The 26,531-nt window shown below is 40.9% G+C and overlaps 1 protein-coding gene across 4 annotated transcripts in view; it reads left to right on the top strand.

Annotated features, from left to right (window-relative positions):
• Positions 1 to 26,531, top strand: part of SMYD3 (SET and MYND domain containing 3) — a 1,185,047-nt gene that overhangs the window by 690,546 nt on the left and 467,970 nt on the right. For all 4 annotated transcript variants that reach the window (XM_073545143.1, XM_073545142.1, XM_073545139.1 and 1 more), the window contains 2 exons: positions 11,044 to 11,111; positions 23,203 to 23,305. In XM_073545143.1, the coding sequence (XP_073401244.1) occupies positions 11,044 to 11,111; positions 23,203 to 23,305 (171 nt within the window). The remainder of the gene's footprint in view (positions 1 to 11,043; positions 11,112 to 23,202; positions 23,306 to 26,531) is intronic.

Raw genomic sequence — 26,531 nt, forward strand, 5'->3', positions numbered from 1 at the left:
TAATAAATGCTTCTCTCACGATTCATTTTTGGATTTGTGACAGCTCTTGCTATTTTTTTAATTTTTTTAAAGTTTTTTTTAGCTTTTTTTTAGTTTTTTTTTTGCTTTTGTGCCAGCAAGGGTTAGTGTCAGTTTCCTTGCTGGAAGCTACCTTGTTGATAGGTCAGCTGATGTGTGTCGTGACCATTCCCACCATCCTTTAAATAGTCACATGACACATCAGCTGACTGGTGGTAATAGAGTTTTCTATGTAGACCAGCTAAGGAGTTGCAGCTCTCTTGTGTCAGTGCTGAATTTGCTACTTCTGTGGAGTTCGGGGTCCTGTTTCCGTATCCTCTGCGATGTGGAGCTTGGCAGCGGAGCCTGGAGCCAAGTTTCTTGTTTGTCTCCTGCTTGTTACTATCCCCTGTGTTTACACCATCTGCAGTGGTAATGCTCACATCCTTCCCGGCCCGTGCAATAGCCAGGGTGTAGTGAGGTGACAGCTAGGGATAAGGCACGTGATGGTGGCGGGGGTGAAGGAACCGCATAGGGCGTTAGGGTAGCCTAGGGATAGGCACAGGCTGTGTTAGGAGGAGCCCCATCCCTCAATCCCTATTGTTAGGGTCTTCCTCTGCCTTTTTCCATCCCATTGTGTGTGTGTTGTGCCATCCGCTGGACCAACCTCTGTTGGGTCGTGACAGCTTCATTCCATTGATTCAATGTTGTATCATTTGCGTATTTAAAAAAAGTGTTAAATCTTAATAAATATCTATCATTGATTCTAAATTGTGTTATAAAATGAAATGAAAGTACAACAAAACTCCATTTGACAGTGAATTTCACACCATGGGAAATAGTAGTGAAATTTATGAATAAAATGTTTCGGTCATAAAATGCACATTGTCCCTTTAGTTCCTTCTATAATCTTCAGTCAGTTTTGCTATTTTATATCTTATCAATATGATAACTTAGCAGAATTGCTGATTAACAAGTTTTATAGAAAATTAAATGGGATACAAAGGACTATCATAACAGAAACCATAGAAGTGATAAACGTCAAGGCCCCCAAAAGCAAATAGATACACTTGATCCAGATTCCAATTAAGACAAAATCAATAATTATGGATGGGGGATCAAAAAATCAATAAAGATTTCATTTATGTGCCCTTTTTTATTGTGTAAATATCACATGGAATAATTATGTGGAACACTATGAAAGTAGAGTTAATTTCCTGTTAAGTTAGAGTGCACGTCATCCAAAAGAAAATGAGAGATGTAGTATGGTACTTTCAGTTTGTGCTACAGTACATACATTAATAAAGGTTATTCCAAATGAAGTGTCATTTAAATTATTTTTCCCTCTAAAAGAACCTTTTATTTTCACCAATTTAAAACGTTAAACTGAGCACATCAAGGAGTAGGGGCTGCAGTGCTGAGTGAAATGCATTATTGATTTTTTAACTTCTTTTATCTGTTGTGGAGTTTTTAGAATTTAAAGTTTTGATTCCAATTTTTGCCAAGACCAATGATCTCTGGGAGCAAAAACATTTTTCCTGTATTATGTTAATTAATCATAAACAGGAGGTCTCATGACAGGGAAAAAAAAGAACATGCACCAGGGGATAGTCAGACATGGCATTCTCTGTGTGAGACATGTAATGACACACAGCCCTGCTTTACTCCTCTCCCCAGTTTGTAATCGCAGTAGGTGCAAGCAGAGAGATCAGCGTGGAGATCAGAGTTCTGTGTCATTATAGATGAAGCCTATTCTGACATTCTCTTGGGGAGTTGTTCTTTTTGTCCCTGCATGATGCCTTCTGCTTATGATTAGTCAGTGTTCTATCACCCACAGAGGAAAAAGTAAACACCTCCATAAAATTATAGTCTAATATTTACATGCTGATATCCCTGTATCAGAGATGAGAAATGAACGAAAAAATGATATTTTACTCAGCTCTTCAGCCACTCTTTATGATGTGGCCAGTTTAACATGCTCAAACTGGTGAAAGGTCCTCTTTAACCCCTTCACAACATGCGGCGTTCATGTACTGCGCATGTTGTGTCCCTCCCTTTGATGTGGGCTCCGGCGCTGAGGCCACATCTTTCCAGACACATATCAGCTGTTTTGAGCAGCAGACATGTGACCCTAACAGCCGCGGGGGGTTGTCATTGCTGGATTGCTATGAGCGCCGCCCAGTGGTCGGTGCTCATATTAGGTGAGCATTTCTGCTACACACAGGCGATCTGATTATCTCCTGTGTGGCACAAGCAATTAGATTATCACAGCTTCCAGTCTCCCGTGGAGACTATTGAAGCACGTGAAAAGTAAAAAAAATGTTTTTAAAATATTTAAAAAATTAAAGTTCAAATCACCCCCTCATTCTCCCCATATAATAATAATTAGAAAATACACATATTTGATATTGCCGCATTCAGAATTGCCCAATCTATCAAGTGTGAGGCAGAGAGGGGGATCATTTGCGAGGCTCGATATGTGTCCCCCAGGGAGTGCCTTGTGTCCACAGCAGGATGCCTGTGAGTCAAAAGGCAAAGTAAAAGAATGGATTGGGTCCACATATTGACTCGGTCAGATTTTTAGGAAAACCCATTAAGGGCTTTTATTTTTAGAGGGATTTGCTGGTTGGTAGTGGGGTGAATCCCTCTTTCCACTGCGGGTTTTGGAAGTGGCTCTATGGCCACAATTTAATTTAAATCTGTAAGTTTTGCCTTGGGTGTGTCAGTTTGGAGTTTGCAGGCTCTGTGCAACCCAGCTCTGTGTGGGGTTAGCACAAAGCCAGGGGCTTCAAGGCGGCTGATGCACCCAAGAGACATGGCTGTTATGATTATGTAACCGAGGAGGATAACGGGGGAATAGACTTGGCAACCAGAGAGGTTGGTAGCTAGCGGATTGCAGACCCCTAAACTGACAACACAACTAGAATTAGCCGTGGGATGTACCTACGATGCCCTAGACGCCTCGGCACAGTCACAGAATTAACTAAGCCTAAAGAGAGAAATGGGAAAGCTAAACTGCGCCGGAGTAGGACCCCAAAGGAATAGATCGCCCCCGAACATATATTGCTGGTGAGACAAGCTGAAGCACAAAACACAAGCAGAGAATAGAGTAAGCAAATGATAGGGCCCAAACTGACTAGATAGAACAGGACAGGAAAGGATACTGTCTGCAATCACGCAAAAAACCCTTAGAAAAATCCAACACATCTAATATGCAAAAATACTGAGGCTACACGAGCTCTCCCCCACTAAATCAGAACTCTGGTGTGAACTGGTTACTAAAAAGACTAACATATGCTGTGGCATATGGAACAGAGTCCAGCACAGGCCCCAGCAGGGAACCAGGCTGAACTCACACCAGCTAAGCAAAAATCAGAGACAAGCAAAAATGGATCCAATGCAAAAAAAGATTCAAGAAGACAAATAACTTATCTGAAAGATGCAGGACGGAGCAGAAGACAAGCAGACTTCAAAATATGCTCAGGAAGCAAACCAAATCACCGGCAAGAGCTGAGGGAAGGTTGTTCACTTAAATCTTTCCAGTCTGTAACATCTGACCTCCAATAATCCTGCTCCAGTAAACCCTTTGACTGCAAGGATTATTTTAACACATTTGTCAAATACACAAAAAATTGAAATATGAAAAGGAAAAAATATATCAAACCACTATATCTACAGAGAAACGACTTTTAGCACATTGTCAGGCCTAATTCACACGTTCATGTTTAAACACACGTGAAAAAATGGTATCAAGTGTCATCATTATTTTAAATCAGTGTGTCATCAATGTATGGTCGGTGTGTCTGTTTTTGTCATCAATGTTTTTCATGGATGGCTAAAGAAATAAATTACAAAGCTTCTCCTGTCCTTTGTTAAATATGGACAGCACAGGGGTACCATTCTTGTGTTGTACGTGTTTTTCGCTGACCCATAGCTTTGTATTGGCTCTTTTCATCCGTGATAATGGAGAAAAACAGACATATCTCCATGAGCTTTGCATGGACACACGGTCCCTGAAAAAACACGGACATGTGAATAACACCATAGATTATATTGGGTATGTATTGTATCCATAAAACAAAATAGAAACAACACGATCCTGTAACATAGACGTCTGAATGAGGCCTAAAATTCCACCCAGCATTGTTACTGTTATGATCCCACCTGGATTGGAGTATTTACTATTGAAACCACTTGGGAAAGCAGAGGCTGGTAATGTGGTCAAAGGAAGCCAGAGGTCGGTACACAGGAGTAGCAGTACGGTACTGGATGATAGGTCGCGTAGTGAAAGGAAGACAGAGGTCGGTACACAGGAGTGGCAGGATGGTACTGGAGGATTAGCAGGTCGCGTAGTCAAATGAAGCCAGTGATCAGTACACAGGAGTGGTAGTATGTTACTGGAGGATTGATAGTCAAAGAAAGCCAGAAGTCGGTACACAGGAGTGACAGTACGGTACTGAAGGATCAGCAGTTTGCATAGTCAATAGGGAAGCCAGAGTTCAGTACACAGGATTGGCAGTACAGTACTGGAGGATTAGCAGGTTGCACAGTCAGGGTAGTTGGAGTTCAGTACACAGGAAACAGCAGTAAGGTATGGAGCAGCAGCAGCTAGACTAGAGGCTGGGAGCTCAGTAATCTGCAAGTAAGGAGGTGCCAGGCCAAGTTTCTATAGGGTGTTCAATCAGGAAATCACAGAATGAAGCTAATCATGAACAACACAAGAAACTGTCCAGAGAGTTGAATATCTCAGATGGAAGAGCTGCTGCATGGTGCACAGGAGTTACTAGGTTCGAGTCCTGATAGTTGCTTTCATGCATATAAATTCATGTTTCTGGCTGAAAGTCCGATCCAAACAGAGCATGAGATGCACTAAATCTACTAAAAAGCCATGTCTATGGCTACAAGCAGATATCTACATACAGTATAATCACCACTAAATAAATAGAGCCCATCTTTTACCTTAAGAAGTTTCCCTATACATAGCAATCAAAGGACACAAATACACTACAGTATAATTGATAAAAAAACAGTGTGATGACATGAAGAAAAGTTGCTAAAACTGCTCCTTCTCAGGATCTTTTCTGATTCCTACCCTAGGTCTCATTCATATGTCCGTGTTTGCAGTACGTGTGGCATCTGTTTTTTTCATGGATGCCACATGTACCATTATAACCTATGCTACTGTGTACATGTCGGTGTTCTTAAATGGACCGTGTAGCTGTGTAAACCACACAGAGAAATATCCATTTTTTACCGGTAGCATGGATGACAAGGGCCAATACAAGTCTATAGGTCTGTGTAAAGCTGTTGATGAATGGCATCTGTGTGCCACTTGTCTCCTGTCTGTGTTTAACCCTTTCGCACCCGAGCTTGTTTTTGCCTTCGTGACCTGGACAATTTTTTCAATTCTGACCAGTGTCACTTTATGAGGTCATAACTCTAGAACGCTTCAACGGATCCTACTGATTCTGACATTGTTCTCTCATGACATATTGTACTTCATGATGGTGGTAAAATTTCTTAGATATGAACTGCGCTTATTTGTTAAAAAAATAAAAATTTGGCAAAAATTTAGAAAATTTTGCAATTTTCAAACTTTTAATTTTTATGCCCTTAAATCAGAGAGTGATATCGCACAAAATAGTTAATAAATAACATTTCCCACATGTCTACTTTACATCTGCACAATTTTGGAAACATAATTTTTTTTTTTAGTAAGTTATAAGGGTTAAAAGTTGACCAGCGATTTCTCATTTTTACAACAAAATTTGCAACACCATTTTTTTTAGGGACCACCTCACATTTGAAGTGAGTTTGGGGGGTCAATATGACAGAAAATACCCAAAAGTGACACCATTCTAAAAACTGCACCTCTCAATGTACTCAAAACCACATTCAAGAAGTTTATTAACCCTTCAGGTGCTTCACATGAATGAATGGAATATGGAAGGAAAAAATAAACATTTAGCTTTTTTTCACAAACATTTTACTTCAGAACCATTTTTTTTATTTTCACAAGTGTAAAAAGAGAAAATGAACCACAACATTTTTTGTGCAATTTCTCCCGAATACGCCAATACCCCGTATGTGGGGCTAAACCACTGTTTGAGCACACGGCAGAGCTCAGAACGGAAGGAGTGCCGTTTGACTTTTTCAATGCAGAATTGGCTGGAATTGAGATCGGATGCCATTTCGCATTTGGAGAGCCCCTGATGTACCTAAACAGTGGAAACCCCCCACAAGTGACCCCATTTTGGAAACTAGACCCTTTAAAGAACTTATGTAGATGTGTTGTGAACACTTTGAACCCCCAAGTGCTGAGTACACTGGTACCCCATATGTGGAAGAAAACTACTGTTTGGGCACACGGTGGGGCTCGGAAGGGAAGTAGTGACGTTCTGAAATGCAGACTTTGATGGAATGGTCTGCGGGTGTCATGTCGCGTTTGCAGAGCCCCTGATGTACCTAAACAGTGGAAACCCCCCACAAGTGACCCCATTTTGGAAACTAGACCCCCCAAGGAACTTATCTAGATGTGTGGTGAGCACTTTGAACCCCCAAGTGTTTCACTAAAGTTTATAATGTAGAGCCGTGAAAATAAAAAAATCATTTTTTTTCCACAAAAATGATCTTTTAGCCCCCAATTGTTATTTTCACAAGGGTAACAGGAGAAATTGGACCCTAAGAGTTGTTGTCCAATTTGTCCTGAGTACGCTGACACCCCATATGTGGGAGAAAACTACTGTTTGGGCACACGGTGGGGCTCGGAAGGGAAGTAGTGACGTTCTGAAATGCAGACTTTGATGGAATGGTCTGCGGGCGTCATATTGCATTTACAGAGCCCCTGATGTACCTAAACAGTGGAAACCCCCAATTCTAATTCCAACCCTAACCCCAACACACCTCTAACCCTAATCTCAGCCCTAACCATAACCCTAACCACAAAACTAACACCAACACATAACCTTAATCCCAGCCCTAGCCCTAACCCTAGCCCTAGCCCTAACCCTAGCCCTAACCCTAGCCCTAACCTGTGTACCTGCTTTTTTTTTCATTACTTTTTTCTTTTTGTGACAAGATCGCTGCCCTGCGATCTGACTCATAGTAACGCCACTTCTCCTCTGATCTCACGCTGACAGATGTTCAGAGGAGAAGCAGCGTTACTATGTGACAAGATCGCTGCCTGGCACATAATAACGCGACTTCTCCTCTGATCTCACAATGACAGATGATCAGAGGAGAAGCAGCGTTACTGTGTGACAAGATCGCTGCCTGGCACAGCTGTGCCAAGCAGCGATCAGCTGTGCCAGGCAGCGATCTAGTCACACAGTAACGCTGCTTCACCTCTGATCATCTGTCAGTGTGAGATCAGAGGAGAAGTCGCGTTACAATGAGTGAGATCACCGGGAAACAAGCAGCTTTCCCAGCGAGCGCTCTCATTGGCTGCTGTGACGCTGACGTCATCAGGACCTGAACCAATCAGGTCTCGATGACGTCGGGGGTCCCAGCATGCCTTGTGCACCGGGATCCCCGCGTTATAAGGTATGTGGGGGTCCCGGGGGGCACAAAACCGTCAACAGTAGATAAACGTCGGCGCTGCACAAAGCCCAACAAGCGCCAACGTTTATCTACTGTGGGCGGTCGGGAAGCGGTTAACATTTCAAATTTACACAAAAATCTTTTATTAAATTATATCATAACATCATAGTTAAATGGTTAAGAAAAATTACATGGACAAAGGAATTCAAAAAATGAAGGACACAAACAATACAAGGTCCTAGGCAAGCGCAAATTATATATAGACCAGGAAGTTAACCTCCTATGGACAACATTCTGTAAAAATGTATGTTATTGTAGTGCCACTGCAATATGGCCAATCTAGAAAAGACAACTTCACTGTAAACAGTCCACATAGGAATAAAGCAGCCACCATTGCTGTAATTGTACTGAGACACCTATATTCAAATAAACAAATATCACAGAACCATAGAAGGGAATCTTACCCATATAAGTCCTTGTGTGCCATCAGACCACGCAGCACCAATGCGCGTTTTGTGTAGGCTTCATCAGGGGGCCGTGCTCCCTTTTGAGCAGCTGACATTTGCCCGGAACAGCCGCGAGTGGAATCGCGATCCACCCACGGCTATTAACTCCTTAAATGCCGCTGTCAAACTCTGTCTGCGACATTTAGCATGCGCTTTCGGCCATCGGGCCAGAAATCCGCCCACCAGTGAACCCCATCACATGATCACGGATCACCAGTGGGTTGGCATGACAACCAGAGGTCTCCTGGAGACCCCTATAGTTGTCAGTGCCGGATTGCTATGAGCGCCGCCGGTGGTCAGCACTCATAGCAAGTGAGTAATTCTGCTAAATACTGGTGATCTGATCATCGCCTGTATGTAGCAGAGCCCAATCGGGTTATGGCAGCTTCTAGTCTCTCATGGAGACTATTGAAGCATGCCAAAAGTAAAAAAAAAAAAAAGTTTTAAAAAATATTTCACCCCATTCAAAATAAAACAATAAAAAAATCAAACATACATATATCTGGTATTTCTGCTTTTGGAATCGCCCGATCCATCAATAAAAAAAGGATTAACCTGATCACTAAACGGCGTAGCGAGAAAAAAAGAAATGCCAGAATTGCGGTTTGTCATTAAAATGCTATAACGGGCGATCAAAAGATCGTATCTGCACCAAAATGGTATCAATAAAAACAACAGCTCAGCACGCAAAAAGTAAGCCCTCACCCAACCCAAGATCACAAAAAATGGAGAGGCTACAGGTCTCGGAAAATGGCACATTTTTTTTTAACAAACTTTAAATTTTTTTTCTCCACTTAAATAAAAAAGAACCTAAACATGTTTGGTGTCTATGAACTCATAATGACCTTGAGAATGATAATGGCAGGTCAGTGTTAGCATTTGGTGAACATGGTAGCAAAAAATTTAAAAAACCGTTGTGGAATTGCACTTTTTTTGCAATTTCACTGCATTTGGAATTTTTTAGTTATGGTAAAACCAATGGTGTAGTTCAAAAGTACAACTCGTCCCGCAAAAAACAAGCCCTCACATAGCCATACTGACGGAAAAATAAAAAAGTTATGGCTCTGGGGAGAAGGGGAGCGAAAAACAGAAACATAAAAACAAAAAAGGGCAAGGTCTCAATGGGGTTAATTCTTTCTTCTTGCATACCTGAAAAACACTGAACTCACGAAACAATCACTGACCTCAGGGAAACCAGTCAAAGAAAACACTGCGGCAGCCGGCAAAGGCGCTCAGTCAGTGAAATCCTAGGTGCATTGCTCCCTGAGAAATACGAATATGCAAATAAAGTCCGTGGAGCTTCATTTAAGAGTCTCAAACACGGGACTAGCCAGATCTTCCTCCAGGGAAGGACCCAGCCAAGGAGTGGCTCCTTTCGGAAACCACCATCACCACCATTTGGATGTTGGTCTACTAGGCATTGCTCCCACCTAGCCAGAATCCTACTCCACACTGATGAGGGGCAACACCCCAAAACAGCTGTCTGTGGATGGATACCTGGCCTTGGTATTTCCCTTGTCATATCTGTAAACTCGTAAAGAGCTGGATATTGACTTAAAGGGCCACTTAATATGGTGGTAATGGTGGTTTCCGAAAGGAGCCACTCCTTGGCTGGGTCCTTCCCTGGAGGAAGATCTGGCTAGTCCCGTGTTTGAGACTCTTAAATGAGGCTCCATGGACTTTATTTGCATATTCGTATTTCCCAGGGAGCAATGCACCTAGGATTTCTCTGATTGAGCGCCTTTGCCGGCTGCCGCAGTGTTTTCTTTGACTGGTCTCCCTGAGGTCAGTGATTGTTTCGTGATGTTGGTCTATAAGGCACTGCTCTCACCTAGCCAGAATCCTACTCCACACTGATGAGGGGCAACACCCCGAAACAGCTGTCTGTGGATGGATACCTGGCCTTGGTATTTCCTTGGCATATCTGTAAACTCGTAAAGAGCTGGATATTGACTTAAAGGGTCACTTAATATGGTGGTAATGGTGGTTTCCGAAAGGAAACACTACTTGGCTGGGTCCTTCCCTGGAGGAAGATCTGGCTAGTTCCGTGTTTCAGCCTCTTAAATGAGGCTCCACGGACTTTATTTGCATATTTGAAAAGCACTGATGACATAATGATCTAAAACACCACAGAGGACACCGGTACTGTTTATCCCGGTTCCAGTTCCGATTTTATTTGGACATGTGAAGGGGACCTTACAAGACACACAGAAAAAGGAAGAAAAGGTTTCTATTCTGCCTCCTGACTTGAAATGATTGTTGTGACTCAAATATTGCTGTAGCCAAGACAGACTAGCTGCGTCAAGCATTTAAAGTCAGAACATAGGCCCTAATAACATGTGTAAATGCTATCAGAATTTATCAGACTTACCAATATTTTTTTTATTATTTTTTTCAATCTGACTTAGTCATCACTGTTTCATTATAAACAGAAGCTACAATGATTGTGTAATAGTGTTAAAACAGCTCTGCTCCATCAATATTTGTTATCTATAAACTTAATAATGTATAGAATGCTTATATAATTCTAACTATAAACTAGAATTTATTTTGTGTGAGTTTATTTTATTTCTAGGTTAAAAAATCATTAACTGTTGTTAATGCCGCTAGTCACTAAATGCGCCAATGAATAAACATATTGCTCTAAGGTTGCCCAAGCCACACCATTTTACTGCATCTTCTTAACAAGCTCCAGTCTGTAAAACAAGAAGAGCTTGCCTGCCCCATTGAAAAGGTTCCCTTTCTTTCCACTAATTAAGAACATCTTCTTCCAATCCTTTACTTGCTGAATAGAGCTAGTATACCATTGAGAAATGCTTGAAAAATTGAAGGAGACTGGAAGCCGCATGTGATACTTGGCTCTTTTTTCCGGTGCTGGCACTGGGTGTTTTATGATCTTCTACAGCAATTTGCTGAATGCTATAGACTTTATTTATTGAATGTTTCTTTTCCTTCAGGTCAAAACCCACTAATCCCAGATTTGCTTTGCTTGTTTTCACAGCTGACCTGTAACAGCTTTACCATCAGCGATGGCGAGATGCAGGACGTTGGTGTTGGCCTGTATCCCAGGTAATGCATAGACTGCCTTATTCACAGTGACTAAATTGTTATTTTTATTTTTTTAGCTCTTAGGTAGCCAGCAGGGTTTATCAGTAGAAAACTACTTCCACTGTTAAATTACAAGGAAATGAGGAAAAAAAAAGATTTAAAATTTGTTTCCAAATGCCTCATTACCAGCTGCAGAAATTATTTATGAAGTCTTAAACTGGTGACTTTTTGTTTAAGTTTAGCATGTGCCTTTCAGTAAAGATAGAAACAAGTTGAAAGGTAAAAGCGGGGGCATTAGTTTATATTTCATGCAACACAGACCTACATTAATACATGGAATACAGCGGAAAGAGAGATTTTCACTAGAACTGTAAATATCAGCTGTAAAGTTTAACCCATCAGTGACGGACCTAATTTTGACCTTAATGACCAGGCCAAACTTTTGAAATATGACCACTGTCACTTTATGTGGTAATAACTCTGGAAAGCTTCAACAGATCCCAGCGATTCTTAGATTGTTTTTCGTGACATATTGTACTCCATGTTAGTAGTAAATTTTGATCGATATGATTTGCGCTTCTTTATGAAAATATCAAACATTTTACAAAACATTTGAAAATTTCGCAATTTTCAAATTTTTAATTTTTATGCCTTTAAATCACAACGTTTTACCACACAAAATAATTAATAAATAACATTTCCCACATGTCTACTTTACATCTGCACAATTTTTGAAACCTAATTTCTTTCTTAGTTAGGAAGTTAAGAAGGGTTCAAAGTTGATCAGCAATTTCTCAATTTCCTACCAAAATTTACAAAACTATTTTTTTAGGGACCACATCACATTTGAAGTGACTTTGACCTGTCTATAAGACAGAAAATACACAAAAATGACATCATTCTAAAAACTGCACCCCTCAAATCCACATTCAAGAATTGTATTAACCTTCAGGTGCTTCACAGGAATTACTGGAATGTGGAAAAGAAAAAATTAATATTTTACTTTTTTCACAAAAAATTATCTTTAGCCCAAAACTTCCTACTTTCACAAGGTTAACAGGAGGAAATGGACCACAAAATTTGTTGTGCAATTTCTCCTGAGTACGCTGATAGCCCATATGTGGGAGAAAACTGTTATTTGGGTGCTCGGCAGGGCTCAGATGTGAAGCAGCACCATTTCACTTTTTGAATGCAAAAATGGCTGGAATCGATAGCGGACAACATGCAGTGTTTGGAGAGCTCCTGATGTGCCTAAACAGTGGAAATCCCCCACAAGTGACCCCATTTTGGAAACTACACCCATTAAAGATTGTATGCAGGGGTATAGGGAAGATTCAAGAGGTTATGGCAATCTCACAATTCACAGTGCGTGAAATAAAAGCAAAATGAAAACTAGAGGTCAAGTTTTATTTAATACCAGAGATGCCTCTCCAGGAAATACTAATAGTGCACTTTTTCCACATCTTATAGCCTACAATATAACCAAATCATTAAACTCATGCAAAAAAAATCTGCCTGTTATAAATCAGGATGACATATTGTCACGGACGTGGTTTGTGGAGCCACTGTGCTACGGACCGTGGGAGTCTAGAGAGGCGTGACTAAGGCAACATCTGACTGTTCGATAGAGCCTCTGATGGTGAGGTTAGACTTGGCTCCCGATGGACGCCAGGTGCCAATCCAGGACAGACCAACGGACGCGCAGCAGCTGGACCCAGAGGACAGACTGGAGGAAGCAGCTGGCAGAGATTGCATTAGAATGTAGCAGACAGAGTGTGAACCAGAGTGCAGCAGACAGAGTTTATATCAGAGTGCATCAGGCAGTGTTTGCACCAGAGTGCAGCAGGCAGGATTTGCACCAGAGTGCAGCAAGCAGTGTTTGCACCAGAGTGCAGCAGACAGGGTTTGCACCAGAGTGCAGCAGGGACTGGTATGCAACCTTACACAACTCAGACTGCAAAACAGGAAGGTTGCTCAGGCACCTCCCCAGTGGAGAGGAAGCAATATTTACATAATGCCTCTCAACCATTGGCTGGGGAGGAAACAGCAAATGCACGTGCTGGCCCTTTAAGAGGGCGGGAGCGCATGCACACGTACCCTAAGGACATGGCTAGAAGCCTGGCTGGAAGTGCTCCTGGGAGCATGCAGAGCATGAGGAAAAGAGGAACCGACCGTAGCATGGGTGAGTGAAGCAACATGCCGAACACCCTGCCTATCAGAGCAGAGATCCGGCGTGGTGCTAACACATAATTCATAAAATAATTTCTCAGGGTTGTAAATTTGTGGCAAACGGGCTGTACTCTAGTCAACATGCTTTCACCTAGCCTGTTCCACAAAGGCCCTAAAAGTTGGTTGAAAACAAAAGGTTTTTTAAATGCTTGCTGTGGAAACCACTGCAACATGTCCATTTTTGCTGCAGACAAAACAAAAAGTTTTTTCTCATCTCAAGAGGACATATTGATGATTTTATTAACTGTGATACTAATCACATAGTGTACTCTACCTTTTGCAATATATGCAGGGTGCAGTATAATGGATGCACTATAAAAAATGAAACAAAGAATTTCAGAACATTTAAACAATATTGTCATTAAAAAACGAGTCCTATTCTGGTGAACCCAAGAATTTTGTTGCTGAACATGATGGTGATCTGTCACACTTTATACATTTTTGGAATATGAAAAGTCCATTATCTCCCAAGAGGAGGCAGTTGGCAAAACCCCCTTATGTTACGGGAAACATACTGGATATTAAAATTAGATAGCAAATACCCTAGAGGTATGAATTACAAAAGTGACCTTTTTGATATCTATTGAAGTTTTGTTATTTGTATTGTCACCTCTGTCAATTGATTCTTATGTCCGTTCTCCTTACACACCTGTTATGCACCTTTTCTCAATCACCAGTTTCTGTGATTGGTCCTAGCTAGTTTAAAAAGAGACTAATGTTATACTTGCTATACTATGATTAAGGGTGTCCTGGACACCAGAAACGCGTCAGTTTTTTAACACTGTTTGTCTTTTTTATGGCTTGCTAAATAAAATCCTTGTTTTATTGAGCCACTGGAAATGTCGCTCCCCTTCTTTTTTCCTTCAAAAGGAAAAATCCCTGTTGTTGCCATGTGCCGGTCAGCAGATCTCGGCAAGCGCACTGCGCATGCGTCCCCCATTCTTTTTCAGGCAGAGGGCCAGGGGATGGAGCTAGAGGGACCGGGGGATGGCAGAGGTACCAGGGGGGTTTGGGGACCTCCTTTTGCTCTCCTCTGACATGTATATGTAAATGTTTTTAATATTTGTTTTTAATATCTGGCATACTTTTTTTTACGTTGAATAACTGAGATCACGTGATTGTGCATCGGAAAAAAATGGCACTGATTGTGTTTTCCAGTGTAGCTGAAACCCTTGAGATTTTCCGACACTGGGGGTGCTATAACATTATTCCCTTAACAGCCGCTATTTTAAGGCGAATTGGGGTCATTAAGGATTTAAGTCTTACATTAGTATCGTAAACTATTTGACAGAAGACATAGGATTCAGTTGTTGCCAAAATTCACTCTCATTGTCTTTAGTCAATCTTTTTATTTTTTTCATTTTTGGTCTACAACAAAGAATTTATGAAAGTGAATTTTTCTGGAATGTAATTTTACTTTTTCAGTAAATTTAAGTTTGTAGATTTTTTTAAATATACTTTTATTTTCAAAATAAATGTGTAATCAAAATATGATCCATTAGTTGAAGCAAGTTTTTATGTTTAAACCCTTACAACCAAAACATGTTGGCTACATTTTTCAAATCTGGCATGCGTCACTTTATGTGATAATTTTGATTGCTTCTTTTGCTACTATTGTTTTTGATACAATTTTTTGTGGCACATTTTGGAAAATATTTAACATTCTCTGAAGATTTTGAAAATTTGCAATTTTGAAACTTTTAATTTTGATGCCTTAGTCACGTCACATACAATATTGATAGATGACATTTATCACTTGCTGAACAGTAATTAATACAATATGGAACAAAAACATTTACCATAACATTTTATCCATAAAAAATGTTGCTTTAACTTTACATTTTTCATATTCAGAAAAGGTATCTAATAGAGCAAAACGGTACCTCCCAATTTGTTTCACAATTTCTCCCAAAAGTGGCAGTAACTCATACTTGGTTCTACACTATTGTTTGAGCACATGGCAGGTTTGGAAGGTAATGAACTCTGTTTAATTTTTAAAGGCCAAGTTTGGCTGGTATAGTTTGTGGACGCCTTGTGTGATTTGCAGAGCCCCCAAGATGCTAGAACGGCAGAAACCAAGTGACCCCCATGTTGGAAACAACTGCCTTAAATTCATGTAGGGGATATTCATGTAAGAGGCTGTGAACCTGATGCTCTGCATTCCCTGTGTGAGCACTGCCACATACGGATTATTTTTTTTTGCACTGGTGTTCCACATGGCCAATCCCTGATTGTAGGCTGGCTGACTCATTTGGTATTTTGCACCTGTGCAGCTGCCATTTCACTTGGGTCCGCTGCACCCTGTTTAGTGCAGATGTATTGAGGCCTGTTCATACAGGTAAGCATCTCTGTTTTTGGTGTTTTCCTGAATATTGGAGGATTTTTTTCCTCTTTTTGTGGCTTTCAAATAAATAATTAAGAAAAAACCCTGCATGGGTCCCCCCTATTTTTGATAACCAGCCAAGCAAAACTCACATCTGGGGGCTGCAACCCTCAGCTATCAATGTTAGCAAGGTTGGTTGTCAAGAATAGAGGGGTCCCCACTCTGTTTTTTTAATTATTTAAATAAATTATTTAAAAAAAAAACTGGCTTAGGGTCCCCCCCATTTTTGACAACCAGCTTTGCTATAGCTGACAGCTGGGGGCTTATATTCTCAGGCTGGTAAGGGGCCATGGATATTGGCCCTCCAGCCTAAAAATAGCAGTTTGCAGCTGCCCAGAAAAGGCACATCTATTAGATGCGCCAATTCTGGCACTTCGGCTCTTCCCCCTTGCCCTGTAGTGGTGTCAAGTGGAGTTCATATTTGTGGGGTTGATGTCACCTTTGTATTGTCAGGTGACATAAAGCCCACGGCTTAGTAATGGAGAAGCATCTACAAGACACCTATCCATTAGTAATCCTATAGTTACATGGTAAATAAAGACACAGCCAGAATAAAGTCCTTTATTGGAAATAAGACTAAACACAGCTTTCCATTTTATTTAAAAATAACAGACACAGTTATACTCACCTAACGCCTAATTCCACCGAAGTCCTTGTTCTCCTGTAATAAAACTAAAATAAAAAAACAACAATATACCATACCTGTCTGTTGTTCTGTCCAACACTGTAATCCATGTCTGGGGGATTAATAGTTTTCAACCTGGATTGTGCCAAGATGCGACCGTCCAGGCTGAGAGTCACTGGAGAATGAAATACTGTGAGCAGAGCTTCATAGAATCATAGAATCGTAGAGTTGGAAGGGACCTCCTGGGCCATCTGGTCCAACACCCTGCTCAAAGCAGGATTCGCTAAATCATCCCAGTCAGATGTCTGTCCAGCCTCTGTTTGAAGACTTCCATTGAAGGAGAACTCACCACTTCTCGTGGCAGCTTGTCCCACTCATTGATCACTCTGTCAAAAAGCTTATTCTAATATCTAATCTGTGTCTCCTCCCATTCAGTTTCATCCCATTGCTTCTAGTCTTTTCTTGTGCAAATGAGAATAAAGTTTATCCTTCTACAATGTGACAGCCCTTTAGATATTTGTAGACAGCTATTAAGTCTCCTCTCAGTCTTCTCTTTTGCAAACTATACAATCCCAAATCCTGCAACCTTTCCTCATAAGACAGGGTTTGCAGACCGGTCACCATTCTGGTCGCTCTTTTCTGAACTTGCTCCAGTTTGTTGATGTCTTTTTTAAAATGTGGTGCCCAAAACTGGACACAATATTCCAGATGAGGTCTGACCAAAGAGGAGTAGAGGGAAATAATGACTTCACGTGATCTAGACTGTATGCTTCTGTTAATACATCCTAGAATTGCATTTGCCTTTTTTGCTGCTGCATCACACTGTTGACTCATATTCAGTCTGTGATCTATTAGTATACCCAAGTCTTTTTCACATGTGCTGTTGCTTAGCCCTATTCCTCCCATTCTGTATATGCTTTTTTCATTTTTATTGCCCAGATGTAGTACTTTGCATTTTTCCCTGTTAAAAACCATTCTGTTAGTTGCTGCCCACTTCTCCAGTTTATTTATATCTTTTTGAATCCTCTCTCTCTTCTCTAGTATTAGCTATCCCTCCTAGCTGTGTGTCATCAGCAAATTTAATCAGTTTACCCTCAATTCCTTCATCTAAATCGTTGATAAAGATGTTGAACAATCAGTGACCAGCGCTGACGTCATCGAGGTTACGTCCGGTCACTGAGGCTGCATTTCCAGACAGGCTGAACTGCTGTGATCTCGGTGAGATCCCCACTAGCACTATGGGAAAAAGTCACTGAGATCACCACAGTTCAAGCACAGTGGCTTCACAGCAGATCACCAAGAGAATTTCTCACCGTAATCTGCAGTGAAGTCACTGAGCTTGAACTGCGGTGACCTCATCACTGACTTTTTCCCATGATGCTGAGGTCACGGCAGTTCAGCCCTGCTGGGAACGCTGCCTGAAGGTTGTAAGTTTGGTTTAATTAAGATTATTAAAGGAGTCTGTGTAATTTTTCAATTAAAGGACTTTATTCTTGGTGTGTGTGTTTTTATACAATATGACTACGGGGTTAGCAATGGGTGCATCTTATTGACACCTCTCCATTACTTACCTCGGGGCTTGATGTCACCTGACAATACAAAGGTAACATCAAACCCTCAACTATCACCCCACTTGCCACCACAACAGGGCAAGTGGGAAGAGCGAGGCCAAGTGCCAGAATTGGTGCATCATTTTTAGCCTGGGGGGCAGTATCCATGGCCCCTTTTTTGGCTATTAATATCATCCTGCAGCTATCTGCATAGCCTATGCTGGTTGTTAATTATAGGGAGACCCTACATCATTGTTTTTATTTTAATAGCCAGTAAAGGCTAAAGTATACAGCTGGGAGCTGATATTAATAGCCTGTAAGATCCATGGGTATTACCCCCTTCCCAGGCTATAAACATCAGCCCCCAGCCATCGGCTTTCCTTCTGCTGGTTACGAAAATTACGTGGAAGCGCATGCCATATTTTTCAGAAAAATAATCTTTTATTAATTAAATACATGTACATTAGGCTGCACCCACACTGTACTAATTGTATTTGTCACTGACATCTATATATCTACCTATTCTATTTGTATTTACTGCATGTAATCCATCTCTTCTATCCTGTTGTCTCCTGCTGTGATTTTACACTACCACGGCTGCTGAATTGTCAGCTTTTCTTCTATCTATCTATGTAATATACATAGAAATATATATGTGTGTGTCACTGACATCTATTCTGTATATACTGTGTGTGTGTGTGTGTGTGTGTGTGTGTGTGTGTGTGTGTATATATATATATATATATTCTACGTGTATATATCTATTCTATCTATTCTGTTCTAACCTGTCAGGCTGTGATTTTACTGAACACAGCACATGAATTACCGGCTTTTATTCTATCTTTTACCAAATGTTACCGACTTTTTCAGATTTTAAGAAAAATGCTTGTGCTACCGATCACGAGTCCAAATGTACCATATTTGTGCCGAACTTATGTTTGACGATCGTTTTCTGAACATATTCGCTCATCTCTAGTTATGAGCACCTTGAGGGTTGCAGTTTTTAGAATGGTATGACTTTTGGTTATTTTATGTCATATTGACCCCTCAAAGACACTGCAAATGTGAGGTGGTTCTTAAAAAAAATGGATTTGTAAATTTGTCGGAAAAATTAGAAATTGCTGGTCAACTTTTAACCCTTATAACGTCCTAACAAAAAAAATGTTTCCAAATTGTGCTGATGTAAAGTAGGCATGTAGAAAATGTTATTTATGAACTATTTAGTGTGATATAACGCTTTGATTTTAGGGCAAAATAATGAAAAGTTTGAAAATTTCAAAATTTGCCAAATTTCCATTTTTTTCATAAGTAAACACAAGTCTTATTGAAGAAATTTTGCCACTAACATGAATTACAGTATGTCATGAAAAAAACAGTCTCAAAATAAGTGGGATACGTTGAAGCGTTCCAGAGCTATAACCTCATAAAGTGACAATGGTCAGAATTGTAAAACCTGGCTTGGTCATTAAGATCAAAATTGGCTCATCACTATGGGGTTAAAGTTTAAGTTTGGATGTTTTAGTTTGTGATGGCTACTTGCAGAGTCCACAAGGTTCCAGAATAGCAGAAAAACATCAAAAGTGATTTCATTTTATACTTAAAGAATGCTTTAAGAAATTTGTTAAGGGTTGTATTACAGGGCTATTCCAATCTCCAAAATCCTAGCCCAGTATGTAGTAGGTGTAATAATAATATTTGCAAATGCCTCCAATTAGAAATAGATTATCAGAATAACTATACCACATGTCACTTACCTCATGCTCAGGACATTGCAATAGTTTAGGTATCTAAAGCCCCCGTTACACATAGCGATATCGCTAGCAATATCGCTGTAACGTCACCGATTTTGTGACGTAGCAGCTATATTGCTAGCGATATCGCTATGTCTGTTACTTACCTCCGACCGGCTCCCCGCTGCTCATCGCTGGTCGCGCGAGAACGTCCTGGACCATTTCTCGTCGGGCACTTCCTGCTGTGACGACGAGCGACGCGTGGACGCGGGCGGGAGGACGTCAGGATCGCCGCGTCTGACAGGTAAGTAGCGACCCCCGACCCCTGCTATGTCGCTGGTAAGATCTGCCTGTGTGGCAGCTCACTAGCGACCACTTAGCGATGCACCAGCGATCCATATCGTTGTCGGGATCGCTGGTGCATCGCTAAGTGTAACGGTACCCTTACCCGCAGATTTTTCACAGACTTTTCTAACATTGGGTTGTGATGAAAATTATAGATTGAAATTTTCTTCTTAATTTCTACTTTGTTTTAGACTCCATTTTTACCATGTTCACAATGGGTAATAGGAGACCATGCACCTTGCAATGTAATGCATTTTTTATGAATGCGGCAATATCTCATATTTGGTCAGAAGGTTCTGTTTGGGTATGTGGTAGGGCACACCATTTGGCCAAGAATAGGTCGTCAATTGCTAAGTCTTGGACCACTTGTTAAAGTGGGTCCTACCTGCTACAGGAGTGCCATACGTCTGGATATTATCTGTGTTTTGGCAATACTATTGGGCTGAAAAAGGGGTGTAGTTTGTCGTTAGGAATATGGATTTTATTGGATTGGTTTTTGGAGCAATATCACATTTCCAGAGCCTTAGAATTAGCGTGAAAACCCCTTATTTTAAAATTGACAGATAACAGATCTGAGTGCACAGAATGTGTTGAAGTTTTTACAGCAAACAAGTGTTAACTAGTCTAGGAAGCAGACCCAGAGTCTCTTATTTTTTTTTATTAAGTCTTGTAACGCTTGGTAGCTTTTCTTTCAGCAACAATACTAATAATCTCTGATGACAGGAAACCCTCACTGCAGAGCTATTAATATTATCATCTTCATATGGGATGCTCTAATGTGGGAAAGAAAAAATTCTGCTGTTATATTTTTTTACGTTGCTTTTATCAATGAACATGTCACTTATAATATGTTCTAAATGCATTGCTATGTGTAGATGTAACTTTTGATTTCATGGTAAATTGTAAGGCTGCGTTCACATGTTGCTTTTTTTGCATTTTCGCGGCAGTTTTTAATGCCCGTTTTTGCTGCGAAAACGCAAAAAAAAGCATCCCATGCAATCCTATGGGATTCCGCAATGCTGTGCTAATGTTGCGGATTTTTCCGCGGCGGAATCGCATCACGGAAAAAAACGCAGCATGCTCATTAATTATGCGGAATCATGGCGATTCCGCCCACATAGGAATGCATTGTTCTGCTTACTTTCCACAAGTGGCTGTGCCCACCATGCGAAAAGTAAGCAGAACATTTGCGGATGGTACCCAGGGGGTGGAGAGGAGACTCTCCTCCAAGCCGTGGGTACCATATCCCTGTAAAAAATAGAATAAAAAATAAAAAATTGGCTTATATTCACCTTCCAGCGTCTCGCGCAGCCTTACCGATGCTCCCGCCAACTCCCGTTCCCAGTAATGCCTTGCGGCAAGGACCTGTGATGATGTAGCGGTCTTGCGAGACCGCTACAGTATCGCGAGACCGCTACGTCATCAAAGGTCTCGCAAGGCATTACTGGGAGCGAGAGCATCGTGATGATCGGGAACGCTGCGCGGGACGTCGGAAGGTGAGAAAAACACGATTTTTTTTTTTTTTAATTATTTTTAACATTAGATCTTTTTACTACTGACGCTGTATAGGCAGCCTCAATAGTAAAAAGTTGGTCACACTCGTCAAACACTATGTTTGACGAGTGTGACCAACCTGTCAATCAGTTCTCCAAGCGATGCTACAGATCGCTTGGAAAACGCTAGCATTCTGCAAACTCATTATGCTTGCAAATCGCTAGTTTTTCCGTGGGAAAATCACAGGAATTTAAAATGCAGTTTTCCCGCGGAATGGAATGCCGGAATTCCTGTGGTAACTTCCACGGGAATTCCGTAACGTGTGCACATAGCCTAATAGATGGAAGTGGGTGAGTCCAATCTGGCCCTAACGAGCCCTGATATTCTCCATTTAGCTCTTGGTAAACATCCAAAAATTGTCCAGTTCAGGAATTCAGTTTCACGATGCAGGCTTTATTGTAATTGACTTTTTAAACGTTATCTTTGCTGAGGATTTTGTAAATCTTATGGTGGCCGAGACAAATTTTTATGGCCCGCAGTTTTTCACCCAAACTCCCATGGCATGATTTGTGAGGCGAACTCCTGTAGATGCAGCAGAGATGATGATGTTTTGTTGCTTAACCCATGTATTCCATATGAAAGTGACCTGGGCATTCCTTATAGCAATCCTACAATGTTTGCATTGTAATGATAATACACAATGTCCTCCCCAAGATGACTCCACATTTGATTGTCTATTCCAAATTTGACCAGAAGTTGATCGCTTTAGCACAAAATTTGTTGAGGTCTCTATGCATCTGTTTTAATTAAAAGTCTAAATTCCAACAATATCTGTCCTGTAAGAAAGAATGGTATGGAATTAAAATGTACAAACTTTGTGAGAGAACGTCAGGATACACCCACAGATTTATTGTTTTGGATTTGGTGCCCTGGACCAGGGTTGTCACCTCTATGTGAATTACTTGTATATCAGAATCCCACCCTTCAATTCCCTCTCTGCCACAGAAACTCCAGCAGGCAGTACTGTGCACAAAATTCTGAGGGGTATCAACAGGTCACTTTGTGAGCAATTACTGAAAAAGAGCATAACCAGGGCACTTTGCAGTGAAATCATGCTATTGGTAAAGTGTAAGGACCAGAAGGAAGACTTTCACTTGACCGTAACACCATGTTGCTGTATGTTGATTCGGCTGTTCATCTCAAAGCTGAAATGGCATTGCCCTGAAAAAGGAAAAGTAGCTTAATGGGGTTGCCTGGTCTAAAACAACAAGTCTGTAGTGATGCTATGTAACTGCAGACTTGTGAATCCTCACAGTGCAGGCACTACTTGCTGTGAGGATTCTCTACTGTCAGCATCGGGTCATGTGACTGTGTGTATGTGATATGCATACTACCAGCCAGATTCCAACTAGACTGTTTCCAAATCGATCAATGGAAATGTACTGCACGAGGATGGACACAGTCTAGTTGGATTATGGCCAGAAGTCTGCATATCGCATACTTGCAGTCATTTGACCGCCGTTCCTGACACTGACACCAGAGAATCCTTACAGAATGCAGTTCCTGGGCTGTGAGGAAACACAAGTTGGCAGTCATATAGAGTGATTTGGGCTTGTCATTTTAGACCGGACAACCCCTTTAACAACATTGACTGCATGGAATCCCCTATTTCCAACAGCAATATTAATGACATTTTTGGCAAAGAATCTCTGTAATTATGTATAAATAACTTTGTTTTTAATGTTTCCTATTTCAGCATGTCCCTTTTAAATCACAGTTGTGATCCAAACTGTGTGATTGTGTTTGAAGGAACGCGCCTGCACCTACGCACAGTCAAGGAAATACCACAGGGCGAAGAGGTAGAGTAATTAACTTGTCCTCCCTTCTGTCATAGACACCTGGAGTGGTTGCAACGATTTACATTCCTAAGCACTGCCTCATTCTCAGACTGCATAGACCATCAGTCACTACTCATATATCTCACAAGAAAAGTCAATGCATTAAACTGTCTTTACCTGCTGTTAGGATATCCATGTCATCCCAGGCCCTAAATCACACGTATTCATGTGAAATGTATGTGCATCTTTTTTTTGGAGTCCATACACATATATATATTTCATTTTAATTTCAACATTTGAGAAAACAATTAAAGAACCGAGAGTCAGGCCCACCAAATATTCACTGTGTATTACAGATGCTTCTTCCGCAGTAAATTTTACAAATGATGAGAATGCAGAACCTTAATACTGACTTATACACTGTGAACGTCTGTTTTTCTCTTTTGAGTTGTCATGCTATTTTTCTCAAGGTAAAATGTACGTGCCATAGAAAAGTAATGAATAGTATGCAGTTTATTGCACAGATAAAAAGCAGACTACCGTATAGTATTTATAGAATCACTGACATTTATAGGGTTTTTCCTTTATTAAAAAAAAAACCTCTACGGCACCATTACATCAAGACCATTACAAAATGTATCAATATTTTTCTTGTAAAAAGAAGGCCTTCACAGATCACAAGGCATCCACACGTCAATATAATGTCATGAGTAACTAAAAGTAGCAGCAAAGAATAATATGACATCAGTTTACAAACTTGTTTAAAATCAGGACTGGTTGTAACCTTAAATAGTCACTGTTCTTTGCATAGATCCATTGTGCAAGAAAATAGAAGAATCTTTATAATGTATCTTATCTAGGGAATATTTTTCTCTCTCCACTTATGAACCTTTTCTTTCTACCTCCTGAACGGATCATTCTTTCATAAATGCAGCTTCAATTAGTCTGACTCAAGCCAAGATGGACTTCTAGCTTACTGAGGGATCAGATTTCAGCCATCTCACTGCCAAACTTACCTATATCTGGTGTAAAAACAACAGTATCACGGTGTTTGATTGGCCAGCAAACTTGTCTGACCTTAACCCCATAAAGAATCTATGAGGTATTGTCAAGAGAAAGATGACAGACACCAGACCCAACAATGCAGACAAGCAGAAGGCTGCTATCAAAGCAACCTGGGTGTTATGAATGGGTCACCGAGGAGGATAGCAGGCCCTGGCTAAGCCACAGAAAAACCAGAGAGGTTGGAAACTAAGCGGATTGCAGACCCCTGATCCTGTCCACACAACTAGCAGTAGCAGTGGAGCGTACCTATGATGATCCTAGATGCCTCGGCACAGCCGGAGAGCTAACTAAGCCTAAAGCAAGAAAGGGGAAATCTAAACTGCCCCAGAGCAGACCCCAAAGGAATAGATAGCCACTAAACATATATTGTCGGTGAGACAAGATGAAAACACAAACATAGGCAGAGAAATAGACTGAGCAAACGATAGGGCCCACACTGACTAGACAGGACAGGAAAGGAAAGACTGTCTGCAATCACGCAAAAAAACCTGCAAAAAGTCCAACACGTCTGATGCACAAAAAACACTGAAGTCGCACGACTTCACCCCCACTATATCATCACTCTGGTATATTCTGAAAGCAAAGCAAAAAGAGACCAATATAACAGGGGACAAAACAAACTGGCACAAGCAGTAACATATGGGCGGTGATTCAGCACAGCCCCAGCCGGAGCTGGCTGACCCGCACCAAGCTGAGATAGACAAAACCAAATCAAATGCAAACAGAATAGCAAATGAACCACTTAGCTTGAACCATGCAGGGAAAGAGCAGGAGACATCAGATCTCAGAAGGCACAGGAAGAAAATCACCAGCAGGGATAGAGGGAGTCAGCTGTCTTAAATCCCAATCAGAAACCCCAGATCTCCAAATGTCTTCCTCATTATCAGGTGGCAAGCCTCTGTCAATCAGATCAGCTCCACTACCTCCAGTAACCACCAGAGTGAGCCCAGAAAGAGAACTCGCAACCCCTCTGTCAATCTCACCAGTTCCACTACCTTCAGTAATCACCAGAGGGAAGCCAGAGAGAGAATTCACAACACCTGGGCTTCCATAACACCTCAGCAATGCCACAGGCAGATCGCCTCCATGTCACGCTGCATTGTTGCAGTAATTGATGCAAAAGGAGCCCCGACCAAGTAATGAGTGCATTTACTGAACATACATTTCAGTAGGCCAACATTTCGGATTTTAAAATAATTTTTCAAGCTGATGTTATAAAGTACAGTGCTGCGCAAATTAATTGGGACAAAGCATTTTTTTAAGTAAAATCGTAGGTTGGTTACCAGTCAGTGATTCAAACCAGTTTTAACTGCTTTGAACAGGTGTGAGTGCCTATTCAAAGCAGTTAAAAATGGTTTGAATCACTGACTGGTAACCAACCTACGATTTTACTTAAAAAAAAAATCCTTTGTCCCAATTAATTTGCACAGCACTGTATTCTAATTTACTGAGATAATGACTTTTGGGTTTTCATTGGCTGTAAGCCATAATCATCAACATTAACAGAAATAAACACATGAAATAGATCAGTCTGTTTGAAATGACTCTATATAATATATGAGTTTCACTTTTAGTATTGAAGAACTGAAATAAATTAACTTTTAGTTGATATTCTAATTTTGTGAGAACCACCTGTACATCCTTGCCTTTAGTTAGCCAGTCCATATCTCTAGTACTTAGAAATCACCATTTGAATCAAGTTGAAGTGCTTTGGTTATTATGAAGCACTCTCCAAGCCTTTGCCACCACAGCTCTATTCCTTTTCCAAGCACTGTCTTCTCCTAAGGGATTATTCCTTTGCTTGAAGTCACACATAATTCTGGCTATTATATGAAATACATCCTGTGGTTTTGACCTGTTTTCCATTCTGCATCATTTTATCTCTAATTTTCTGTTGTCTCTGAGATAGTGGATAGAGGCTGTAATGTCACTTATGCAGTATAGAAAGACATAAGGGATTCCTACGCTCCTGATTCTATGCAGCACGTATTCAGACATAGTCAAAAGCAGCAGCAGCAGTACACAAGGACTTTATATAGCAGAACTAAACAATGTAGCTGTGAACCCAACTCTGATAGGCTGCAGACATTGTGCCAGGGTGTGCTTATAGCCGCTGCTTACTATATACTGAGGGGTGACTGAAGGTGTGCTATCATTCCTCTGACTGAAAGCCGAAGGCTGC

Source organism: Dendrobates tinctorius, unplaced genomic scaffold (assembly GCF_039654945.1).
Source record: "Dendrobates tinctorius isolate UK_male_01 unplaced genomic scaffold, ASM3965494v1 ptg000140l, whole genome shotgun sequence".
NCBI classification, from domain to species: domain Eukaryota; kingdom Metazoa; phylum Chordata; class Amphibia; order Anura; family Dendrobatidae; genus Dendrobates; species Dendrobates tinctorius.